At 40.5% G+C, this 12,386-nt stretch overlaps 1 protein-coding gene across 5 annotated transcripts in view; it reads left to right on the plus strand.

Annotated features, from left to right (window-relative positions):
• The window catches only part of dennd1a (DENN/MADD domain containing 1A), a 517,876-nt gene that overhangs the window by 212,549 nt on the left and 292,941 nt on the right, over nt 1-12,386 (plus strand). For 4 of the 5 annotated variants that reach the window (XM_085965676.1, XM_085965677.1, XM_085965679.1 and 1 more), the window contains exons 6-7: nt 8,416-8,485; nt 9,091-9,171. In XM_085965676.1, the coding sequence (XP_085821802.1) occupies nt 8,416-8,485; nt 9,091-9,171 (151 nt within the window). The remainder of the gene's footprint in view (nt 1-8,415; nt 8,486-9,090; nt 9,172-12,386) is intronic. The other variant, XM_085965678.1, reaches the window with a different exon arrangement.

Here is a 12,386-nt window from a genome sequence, read left to right on the forward strand (position 1 = left end):
GAGGGTGTAACTACTATGCAAAACATCGGTAGTTTATAAATATGGACGCAGAAATTTATAATGGAAAAAGGTAATGGGTACCTTTTTAAGATTTGTAATATATAGACAGATATACACGTGTTAGTGATTTTTTTGGGCTATAATATGATTATATGCATATTGGTGTGGAAATTGTGTTCTTAAATACTATTAAAAGTGAGTTCAAATCTGCAGTTAATTTTATTTCTTGCCTTTATTTTAAAGCGCAAGTTATGGAGGAAGATTTTGCTGGTAGGGGCAGGTGGGAGCAATGGGAAGGGGATTTGCAAGAACTGGGTGTAGTAGTGGGAGGTTTTGTGACGCTGGTGTTGGGAGAGTGGTCCTGGGAATTCAGAGCAGGGGTCTGAAAATGCAAGAAAGAAAGAAACATGCCTTTCACGACCTCAGGACGTCCCAAAGTGCTTTACAGCGAAAGAAGCACTTTTGAAATGGAGTCACTGTTGCAATATAGAGACAATTTGCACACAGCAAGGTCTCATAAACAGCAATACGATAATTACCAGATGATGTGTTTTAGTGATGTTGGTTGAGGGGTAAGTATTGGTCCGGACACCGGGACAATCTTACTTGCTGCTCTTTGAAATAGCGCCATGAGGTCTTTCACATCCACCTGAGAGAGCAGACGTGTGCGAGCATTGGGGGTTGCACAGGAGGGAGATGGAAAAGATACAAGGGAGTCTAGTTCTGATAGTGGAAGGGGTTGGTGGGGTGGAAGTAAGAGACTTCTTAAAAGGTTTTTCAGAGTAGTAACTAGGGGAAATAATATTTATATTATTTAAAATATAGCTGAGCATTTATTTTAATTCCATACAGGTTAACTCTAGTCACTGTCAGGAAAATGCTTTAAAATAATCTGCCGGCCCACCGAAATAAACCTCAAGCCAACCTTGAGCGCAGCTTTTGGTGCAGAGGTCACAGTGGGAGAGTGGCATTGATTTCATAAAAGGGCTTGCCCAGTAACTGCTGAGCAATAAGATGGGGTTCTCCACTGCTCAGCAAAAATCACAAAGTTGAGTAGATAATCGACAGGGGGGCGAGGCAGGCAGCATAGAATTTCCATGATGGGTGTCACAATGCCACCTACTTTGGAGACTGTGCTGGGACAGCTGAGGTAAGTAAGCAACAGTGCCTTCTACCTTGAAGGCCACCTTGGCAAGCTGAATCAGAGGTAAATGATTGGTGTGATGGAAATAGCTTGAGAGAAGTAGATGTGACAAGGAAGTGTTACAGAAGTAATTGTTACTTTAGAAGCGCATGCATGAGCAAGATTTATTATGTGAGAGCGGTGAGTTTTGTATGAAGAAACGCAGAGAACGAATGCAAGAAACATAGTGCATCAGGCACAATGGGGAAGATAAAGATAGATACAAGGGGACCTGAAAAAGAAAGTAAGTCAAATTCGATTTTAATCAGCAGCATGTTTTAAAATGCCTGCACTTCACCTTTCTCGGCCTGCTTAATGTTGAAGTAGGTTTCCAGCTGGTTAGTGTAACAACTGGCTTTGTAGGTGGCAAGTGCTCAGCTCTGTGGCACAGTTTAATGGTAAGAGTTTTAACTAAATTGCTGGTAAGTAGAGCATGTACTGGTTATATGAGCAGCTGTTACATTTGGAAACATTCTTCGCTTGTAGGCAGGTTGAGCAAAGCAGCACATGCCACCTTAAAACATATCACGTTTAATTGGAGTTTCCTAGTGTCATGCCCATACCATTATAAAGCAGCGTATCTTCTGACATACCCAAAGCAATGCCATGGAAGAATCACCAATAGTATTATAAAAATGGCATATCTGCACTCTTTCCAAAGCACACTTGACAAAGGGCAATTATATGCACATTTTTTTGAGCTGATTGGCTCATATTCTAATTTTTCCCACTTCATTGCTTTGCAAATTTATTAATTCTGATTTGACCATGTGTAACTTATTTTTAGTAAAGAGAAGGCAAGGCAATCAAATCAGTTGATACTTTTGGAATTTTTTTGGTCCACCATTTTTCCCCTCAGCCTGCTGACAGAAGTTTCTATCCTAGTGAAAACATGAAAAAATACACACATCATGAATAAGGTTACCAGTAACATTGTCTTTTATGCCTTTTTAGTGCCTTCAGTAACTTTTTACTTTTTCTGCGTTATCGGTGTGTCAGCTGAAGAGATTTACTAATTACACTTGCACCGTTAATTCTGGGGATGGTTGTAATCGGAGTGTCTATATTGCGAGGAATTTCCAGCGTACATCAGTATGATGCTTTCTGTACAGCTGAAGTGTAATCTTTGCTCATGCTGTAAACAGGGTTTCTGAGTTCCTCCCACCCACCCCCCCCGCCACACATGATTTGCAAACGAGCTGGAGGGCGAATTTTAAAAGCTTTTTGAGGTAAAGTTTCAGATGTTTCGGAGCTCTGGGGGGGTGTTGTTTGGATGAGTATGTGTTGAAAGAACCTGTCGCCTTCCAAGCTGCTGGTTGGATCCAGTTAAGTCGTGGCAGATCCAGTTACATGTCTCCCTTGATGTCCTGCAGAACGCAACAACATCAACTTCCTGAGCCACATTGCAATCGCTGAGCGTTAATTGGTGAAGCCATGTTTCTCAAAAGGTGGCTTGATCACACAGCATTAGTTACCCGAGCCACACTTTTGAGGGGTCTGGGTTTGAATCGCTGGCTATTAAGCCAATCAAACTACTACTTTTGTGAGTTGGCCTGTACGTAGGTATAATATCAGCCTCCTCGCCACACGTTATTAGAAGCTGGACATTGAAAGGATGTTACCTGCATAGTATAGGTTGTAATATCTTAATTAACGTTTCCCTTAGCAACTGCAGCTAAATAACCAATCTTTATGTAACCAGCAAATGTTTTGTTCTTTGAAAATTTCAAAGCAGCTTGAGTGTCGAATCAGTTTTTTCTCCTCTGTTATAAGAAATTGATAATAGCTTTAATGTAAAACTTGAGTTCAAAAATTCTTAATTTGTGTCGTTTCATATAATTTGGAAAAACTTTGCAGCTTATTTCTGGCACACTCTGAATGATCAGTTATGAGAATTTTCCTCAGATGAAAGTACTAAAATTAACGGTTTATGTTAGGTTTTTATAGAAAAAACAATAATTATTTCATGCTTTTGCACTATACTGCAAGGGGGTGGGCCTTACAAGCAGCAGGTGCTGGCACACATACTCTCTCTGTCAAGTAAAACGAAGCACTTGATAACAGTTGGAATGTGAAACTTTACTTGAATAAAGCTGCTGAAATTCATTCTCCAGCTGTTTTTCAAATAATTTAGAAAAAGAAAGGAACCCAATTCCTGTTGCACTGTAGGGAAGAGTATTCAAGTTGCACATTGAAAGCGTTATCCTGATGTATGCTGGGAGATTTTGTGCATTCTCACGCTGTAGCATCCAGTGAATTACCGACAGAGCTTTGAGGAAAAAAAAATACCAGCCGAGAGTCTGAGCTTTTAAGCAAGACTGAAGCCTCGATGTGAAAACTTTAAGGGTATTAACAGATACAAAAGAAAATTCTCTGGGTAACTTTAATCTTTCTGAAATATGTAATTTTTAATGTTTTAATAGTTTGTAACCTTATTTTCGACAATAGAAATTTCAGCTACTATAGAAAAATTGATGAAGGGATTCAATTTCTTCTTGAGTGGCTAAGCTTCTTCTGGCTAGGCTTCCCCTTTCTAACAAATTAATGAGTTCATCCCAATTAATAAATGTGCATATTAGTCAATTGGCATATAAATTTGCATTGAGCTCAAATAAATAATTTAACTGCAAGAATTTGAATATCAGCCAATTTGCACTGCAAGACTGAGTAGTTTGAATACAAGAAATTTGCACATAATGTGTTAGAACAGACTGTTACAGGGAAGTGACACAGGATATGTGTTGTCTCCCGTGGCATTGCTCATGGTGAGTCATTTTATAACAATAGGGGTGTTATATCATGTAACATAACGCATAAATATCGGGCCACTGATTTACAATGACTAAATGAGTCAAATTCAGCATTTATTCCTGTGCATCAGGGGACTTTTACCAGTGGTTTGGGTATAAAATTCCATGATTCTGTCTATTTTCCTGTGAAGACTGTAAATAAGTGGCTCTTATTATTACTAATAGTTATTTATCATTTTCCTTTGGCTATTATCTTTTTTCAAGCTCAGGAAAATAGTAGGTAATGTGTAGCAGATTGGGTAAGTGGGAGGATTAGCACATTGCAATGCATTAAAGAAATTGAGAGATACACGCAAGGGACATTTCTGTTTGATTGAAAAGCTTTCCAGACTTTAGATAATGCCCAGATAGTTTCATAACTGAGTAGATTCTGTTGCGTTTGTTTAAACAATTGAAGTAATTGCTGATCGGTTACAAAGTTCTTTCTGATTGTTTACATGGAGCTGCCATGCTAAGTGGTACTTGAAGATTACTTTTTTTTTACTGATTTCTGTTTTCCACTGGAGATCAATTTGTGAAGCGCTGTATACATTTATTATATAGAGAGTAACAGCTGCCTGAATATGTCAAAGAAATGCATTTGGTTCACACTGTGAACATAATGGCCCAGAAATTTGGGTCTCCACGGGTGAGTACGCACGGGGTACTCATCCGTAAGCCCAATGGAAGTGCCGGTTTCCTGCATGCACTGCGCATGCGCGGGAAACCGGCACTTCCGTTCCCCTGAAAGCAGGGGTTCAGAGGTGGATCGCGTGCGCGGGGGAGGCTGCGCGCGCGCATTGAACTTCGTTTTTTTTTTAACAGGTTTTCCCGGGAAGGTAAGTCTGCAGAAGTTAGAAATGTAAAAAGCAGGCGTAAGGCCTGCTTTTTACAAGGTAAGTGGTGAATTAAGTAAAATTAAAACATTTTTTCCACAGGTTTATTATTTTTAAATACTTTAAAGCAAGGTAAGTTTATTTTTAGCCCTGTTAGAAAATAAAATTATTTTTTTCAAAAATTTAAATTATTGTTTAAAATAGTTATTTCATGTAATTTATAGTTTATTTAAAAAATGTGATGCTTTTTAAAAATTTATTTGAAGATTTAATGATTTTTGTAAGAAGAAGGGGCCCGTAGTATTTCTAAGTTTGACAGCACTTCCTGTCAGACTTATGAATGGAGCATTCCTTGCTCCGATTGGCTCTCCATGGCCCACGTGATCCCAGGGGACGCATCGAACTAACTGCGCCCCTGGGATACGCAAGCACTGCGTGCCGGCAGTTGGAGCAGGCCCAGGATCGGAATTCCACGCGGGCCCACAGCTCAACGGCCGGCGCGCAAGGTAAGTGCGGGTCGGGGGCTTGCACCCGCGGGAAGCCCCCAACCCGAATTTCTGGGCCATTCTGATTCACAAGAGTAAGAGCTCTTGCCACAACTCCGCTTTTCTATATTTCAATTAGGAATCTTGTGTGGGTTTTTGTTTGTGTATTTGATGGGGTTTTCCTATTGGAATTTGGAATTGACCATTATCACTGCCAATATCTTGATATTCCAGCTATTGCCTTTATTGTAAATAAGCTGCTGCGTTTATCATAGAAGCTCGGATTTTGATAGGACAAGCTTTCTGTACTATGAGGAGTTGACTTTACAAAGTTTGTTTTAAAACTGGTAACAGTCCCTTCATCAGACAGTGAATTCCTCCAACTGATGTCCAGAAGCATTTCTGTGTCCTGTGATGTCAATTCAGTAAAGTGTCAGTCTGGCTCTGTTGTTAACGCTCCTCGTTGAGGCAGAAGGTTGTGGGTTCAAGCCTCACTGTGGACTGGAGCATACAATCAAAGCTGACGCTTCATATGTGAGCTTATACTGAGGGTCCTGTCTGCCTGCTTGGGTGGATGTAAAAAGACAGGAAGTTCACCTGGCTAACACTCCTGCCTCAAATCAACACCAGCACAAGCAAATTGGGTAGTCATTTATTCATTTACTGTTTATGGGACGTATAATAAACACCAGTGACTGCACTTTAAAAGTAACCCATTGAATGTAAAGTGCATTGGGAAGTCCTGAAGATGTGAAAGGTGCTGTATAAATGCAAGTTTCATTCTTTCCTCAGAATCCTTCTCCAAACTTCAGTTGAATTTCTTCAGCATTAGTTGCTCAAAATATCCATATTGTTAAATCATCATAATGGTATAAACTGGGGGCGGAGGTGTGGCGGTGTGGGAGAGAGAGAGAGAGTGGGCGGTGGAGTTATGGATGGAGACTGCATACGCCATTTCTCCATCTATAATGCACGTCATTCTTCATTTTGTTCAGGCGGGTGGTGGGGCCTCTTGCCCGCTATCTTCAGCTGGCAGGCAAGCCACTGCGACTTCCTGCTCGGGCTGCTGAGTAAAAATAGCAGTCGGGTCCCGATGACATCATCAGGACTTGACATACGTATGTAAAAAAAAAAAAGGACGCCACCAGTCGTTGCCATCAGTTGAGCAGGTTAAAATCTGGAACGGTTAGCTCCCGGTGGCTCCAGGGTGGGTAACTGACCTGACCGATTTTTAACTGCACCCACCCGGTTTCTGCAGGGCAGGTTGGTCAAAATCACTTCCCATGTGTTTAATTCATATCAGTGATAGATGTGATGTCTCACCTAGAAAGATATTTGACATAGCGCTAAACTGTCATAACTGTATCTGATATATTAAAATGTCAGGCTTCACTGAAGTTGGATACATAAAAAATGTGTTTATAACATGTACCACAAAAATGTATTGCCTGCTGCGTATGTGCTGGACAGAAATTAAGCTACATTTAATTTTTTGCAGTTCAGTGTTCTTACTAATATTAGAAATTATACTTCACTTTATTTTGGTTTTAGAGATACTACATTATTAAGCTTGCTGCTTAATTATTGTAATCAGCTCAGGATTGGTTGCCAAGACCAAGATTGGTTTGCAGAAGGTTAATTCATTAATTAGCCTTCTGCAAGCGCTAAGTGCATCGAGCACTAGCAGAGCACTGGAAATATTTCAGTTTAATGGTATAGAAGAAACTATATTTTGGTCATGCAAAGGAACCTGTATCATTTCCAGTTCAGACAGAGCCAGTTTCAAAAATAGACAGTTCACATAATCAAAACCTTGCTAACAAAACAATTTTACTAAAAGAGTTCAGACATTGTATTGCACATGCTCACCAAACAGAGGTGTTAAATCTACCTTGTGATTTTAATGGTTTCTTTAGCTTCTGGTTGTAGTGGTCTGGTGCGCCATAGAATGGTAAAATGCAAGTGTGCAGCCATCATTTCCCACACACTTAAGTTCCTGATCTTGGCTTTGCTCTCAGAATGTGGAGGCCAAGTCACCTTGGGACACTATTATATACCTTCTCAAGCCCAACTAAAGAGTTGCATTGCCAGAGTGCTTGGGAACAGGTTGATTGCCCGATCTTTCTGCCGAGGAATGCTATGGGAAGACTCACTGAAGAAATAACAAAATGAACCCAAAATGTGAAAAAAAAGATAGACCTTTGTGCCCAAGAATGATGGTGTATTCGGTGAAGTCGTAAACTGGACTTTACTGTACTTAGAAGGAAAGCAAAGTGCTGTAACATAGATTTTTCTTAGTTTTATCATCGATCTTAGTTTTTTTACCTTTTAAATTTCAGGTGAGAACTGGTGTTCTCAGGTTCTTACTTTAAAGGCTAAAACTTTGGTTTAATACAGCTTTAAGCACATCTATTGTACATACTAATGTGTGTTTGCAATGCAGTGCACCCTAAGCAGCACCTCACTGCTGCTTAGTTCTAGTGCCAGTAGAACTTGTTAACGTTTACATCAGTATTTTTAGTATTTTCATTTACATTTTATTTGGTATTGAGGTAACCAATTCCCGCTTACTACTGGAGGCAGTCACAGGTCATATATTGCAAAATGTATATTGATTAGCAGTCTAGTCACAGCTCATGTATTACATAATGCTCGTTGTTTGGCAGAGCAAAATGTTTTTATAATTTTGTGAGATGTATTATCCAGGAAAGTATTACAAGGGCTGCCAGCCAATTTCTGACTGAAGGGTGGTGAGAGCTGGTTCAGATCTGGATTATCAGTTTAATGAACTGACTTATAGGCCTTGACCAAATTGTAACAATTAAACTGCATTTCAGGTTGAAATTTTGTTATGGTTGTGTACATTTCAAAATTTGTAATTTTTATAGTGCTTGTTGGATTTCTAAATTATAAATTTAACTTGAATTTGACACATCAATCATTAGAATAGATATGTTGCAAGTTTGAAGCTGTATTTTTCTGCTGATGCTGTATTTGATTTGTATTTTAATACTGCACTCTAATGTTGCTAAAATTGACACAACCACTTTTACCCTTGATGTTTTCTCCCTCATTTAAACTTGTGCCAGAAGTAAAGTTGACTGTTTTGTATTTATTTTCAGCTATTTACCTTGGTTTGAAGTTTTCTACAAGCTTCTGAACATCTTAGCAGAGTACACTGCCAAAGGACAGGTACTGTTGTTCTTCAATATTTCAATATAAGGTGCCATAATTAAAAGGCAGTACCTGAGATATTTCAATCTTGTTATTCAAATAAATTTCTAGCTAAAAAGAACATTTGAAAAGTATTATTTTCATTTGTCTTTTAAAAATGCACAAGTTTAAAATGATAATTCAACAGGGAAGAGGTTTATCAAACCACAAAATCCATTTTTGGTTATTTTGAACAGTATAAATTAATTCAAAACTTTAGTGTGGTAATTATGTAATGGTTTGGAGCTTGGTTTATCTTTTTTCATTTTATTGATTTAGGATTTTAATAAGCTGGTGTAAGATTAAATTCAGGAAACACTAAACTATTTTTCTCTCAGGCCCCTGTGAATGCTGTCTGTAGTACACTACAGCACATTGCTTTAAAATGCAATCTTGTGCCAACTTTTTTCTGACACTTTCCTGATAACTGGTAGCTAAACTATTTAACTTGGTGATATTGGATAGGTTTTGCCCTGTAGTTCACTCATCTAGAAATGTCACTTATCAAACTATATAGACATGCACATCTTTTAAAAAGAAATGGTCTTCCGAAGATATATTTTTGTGTCTGTGGAATGTTTCAGGACTGTCAGTGGAAGGAATTACTGGAAACGTTATATAACCTTCCTCTTCCAGAACCAGGCTCAACTGTTCACTTAAGTGTGGTAAGTGGAATGTACTGCTGTACACTTAATTCTGCACAGGGGGGCACGGTGGCATAGTGGTTAGCACTGTTGCCTCACAGCGCCAGGGACCCGGGTTCAAATCTGGCCTCGGGCGACTGTCTGTGTGGAGTTTGCACATTCTCCCTGTGTCTGCGTGGGTTTCCTCCGGGTGCTCCGGTTTCCTCCCACAGTCCAAAGATGTGCAGGTTAGGTTGATTTGGCTATGATAAATTGACCCTTAGTGTTAGGGGATTAAATACGTGGGGTTACGGGGATAAGGTGGGATATGTGTCGGTGCAGGCTCGATGGGCCGAAATGGCCTCTATCTGCACTGTAGATTCTGTGATTTATATATAATAGAGATACAGTGGGAAAATTCTGTAACTCTGTTGTGTTTGGGTTTTAATTATCTGTGTCTATCTAAAGGATGTATTCACACGCCACCTTCAGCATCGCAGAGAACTGGTTTGCACTTCACCATGCCACTTAGGATGGTGCACAAACAGAAGCAATGTCTGATTGAATCCATTTGCAAACCCCCAGCACTTGAGGGTATGAGGGTGGAGCTGCAGTTTGTAGATGCAGTGTGAATGCTGTCTTTCGCAGTTTGAGATCCAAGGAGCAGAGCAGGGCATGGCTGGAACTTTGAAAACAGAAGAGGGCAAAAGTGGAAGTGCATTGAAAATTAGACTGTGTTCTCTTTACCCCCCGCCCCTGTCTATGATTTCAGTAAGAAGAATTCACTATCACCCTGTCTTGTTTCTGTTATTTGAAGTGTGTCAAATTGGTTATTCCTCTTGAAGATAATCAAAAAAGTCATGTTAATTACACTACTCTTACATTTACCAAACTGTCCTGTGTACACTCATTATGATCTCATAAACCACTAACATCAACTTTCTTGCTGGTCTGTGAATGCGTGGTAAGTTTATAAAGTTCAAATTGATTTAAAAAAAAAGTAACTTTTAGTAATTAGTTAAGAATTTCTATTCTTTTGGAACGCTACATTATTTCAATTGACCTTACTCTCTGCATAGATAGGTTACAAGTGCAGTCTTTATCTATATACTCTATTACATATTAAGCATCTTGTATGTAGCACGCACTTCCTGTTTGCGTCAAATTTCTTGTCATGCATTAGTCATCATACTTTAGCGTATTCTCTGACTGAACGTGAGCAAAATCATGGGAGACCTGCTAGTAAATTTTAAAAAAATTATCTGTGCGCATGCAGACATTTTATTGTCCCATTGGAACCATGTTACATAAGAACATAAGAAATAGGAGCAGGAGTAGGCCAATCGGCCCCTCAAGCCTGCTCCGCCATTCAATAAGATCATGGCTGATCTGATCCTAACCGCCAATCTACTATCACTGAACCATCTCCTGAATCTAACAGAATTAGACACACGAAATAGGAGCAGGATCAGGCTACACGGCCCCTGGGCCCGCTCCGCTACCCACAGGGCCATGACCGATCCGAACCTAGACTCATGTCCAAATTCCTGCCCGTTCCCCGTAACCCTTTATTCCCTTTACTTCTCGGAAACTGTCTATTTCTGTTTTAAATTTATGTAATGATGTAGCTTCCACAGCTTTTTGGGGCAGCATATTCCATGGACCTACCACCCTCTGAGTGAAGTAGTTCCTCCTCATCTCAGTTTTGAAAGAGCAGCCCCTTATTCTAAGACTATGCCCCCTAGTTCTAGTTTCACCCATCATCGGGAACACCCTCCCCGCATCCACCCGATCCAACCCCTTCACAATCTTATATGTTTCAATAAGATCGCCTCTCATTCTTCTGAACTCCAATGAGTAGAGTCCCAATCTACTCAACCTCTCCTCATATGTCCACCCCCTCATCCCCGGGATTAACCGAGTGAACCTTCTTTGTACTGACTCGAGAGCAAGTATGTCCTTTCTTAAGTATGGACACCAAAACTGTACGCAGTATTCCAGGTGCGGTCTCACCAATACCTTGTACAACTGAAGCAATACCTCCCTATTTTTATATTCTATCCCCCTAGCAATGAAAGCCAACATTCCATTGGCCTTCTTAATCACTTGCTGCTGCATACTAACCTTTTGAGTTTCGTGCACCAGGACCCCCAGATCCCTTTGTACTTCAGTACTTTCCAGTTTCTTGCCATTAAGATAATAACTTGCTCTACGATTTTTCCTGCCAAAGTGCATAACCTCACACTTTCCAGTATTGTATTCCATCTGCCAAATCTCTGCCCACTTACTTAGCCTGTCGATGTCCCCTTGCAGGTTTTTTATGTCCTCCTCACTCACTACTTTCCCTCCCATCTTAGTATCATCTGCAAACTTTGATATGTTACACTCGGTCCCCTCCTCCAAATCGTTAATATAGATTGTAAAGAGTTGGGGACCCAGCACCGACCCCTGCTGAACACCACTAGTTACTGATTGCCAGTCTGAGAATGAACCATTTATCCCAACTCTCTGCTTTGTTAGATAGCCAATCCTCTATCCATGCCAGAACATTACCCCCAATCCCGTGATTTTTTATCTTAAGCAATAATCTTTTGTGTGGCACCTTGTCAAATGCCTTTTGGAAGTCTAAATACACTACGTCCACTGGTTCCCCTTTATCCACCCTATATGTTACTTCCTCAAAGAACTCTAGCAAATTTGTCAAACATGACTTCCCCTTCATAAAACCATGCTGACTTTGTCCTATTAAATGATGATTACCAGTATACCTTACCTGTCATTGACCCATATTAACCACTTGACCATTAAAGTGCCTGTTACCAGGGATTAATTCGTATGACTCTGTTCTGATTCTTGCTCTGCAATCAGCCTCCAATCCCAGCGTGTAATTGCTGGCCCAAGCAGGCATTTGCCTTCCTGCTGGTTCCCTCCCAACCAGGCAGCCTGTGGCTTCCCTATTGGATTCCTCCCAGTCCCAAAGTCCCTATGTGTTCTCTCCTAGCCTTCCCGATCACTTTGTCCCAAGTCCAGGCCTTGGTCCTTCCCAGATCCAGGAAGATCCAAACATATCAACTTGCTCACTACTGGCCTGAGGGAGTCTCTGCCCTCCCTGTTCAGTCCCTTTCTGTCCTCCCTACTCAGTCTCTCCGCCCCCCCCCCCCCCCCCCAAACTTGCACTGTCCCAGTCCCAGGCAGGCCTCCGCATTCCAGATCCTGGCCTCATGCACTCGTTTGTTTGGAATGAAATGGGGGGGTGG

Source organism: Somniosus microcephalus, chromosome 23 (assembly GCF_052327205.1).
Source record: "Somniosus microcephalus isolate GS21.2 chromosome 23, FLI_Smic_1.0, whole genome shotgun sequence".
Classification (NCBI taxonomy): Eukaryota; Metazoa; Chordata; class Chondrichthyes; order Squaliformes; family Somniosidae; genus Somniosus; species Somniosus microcephalus.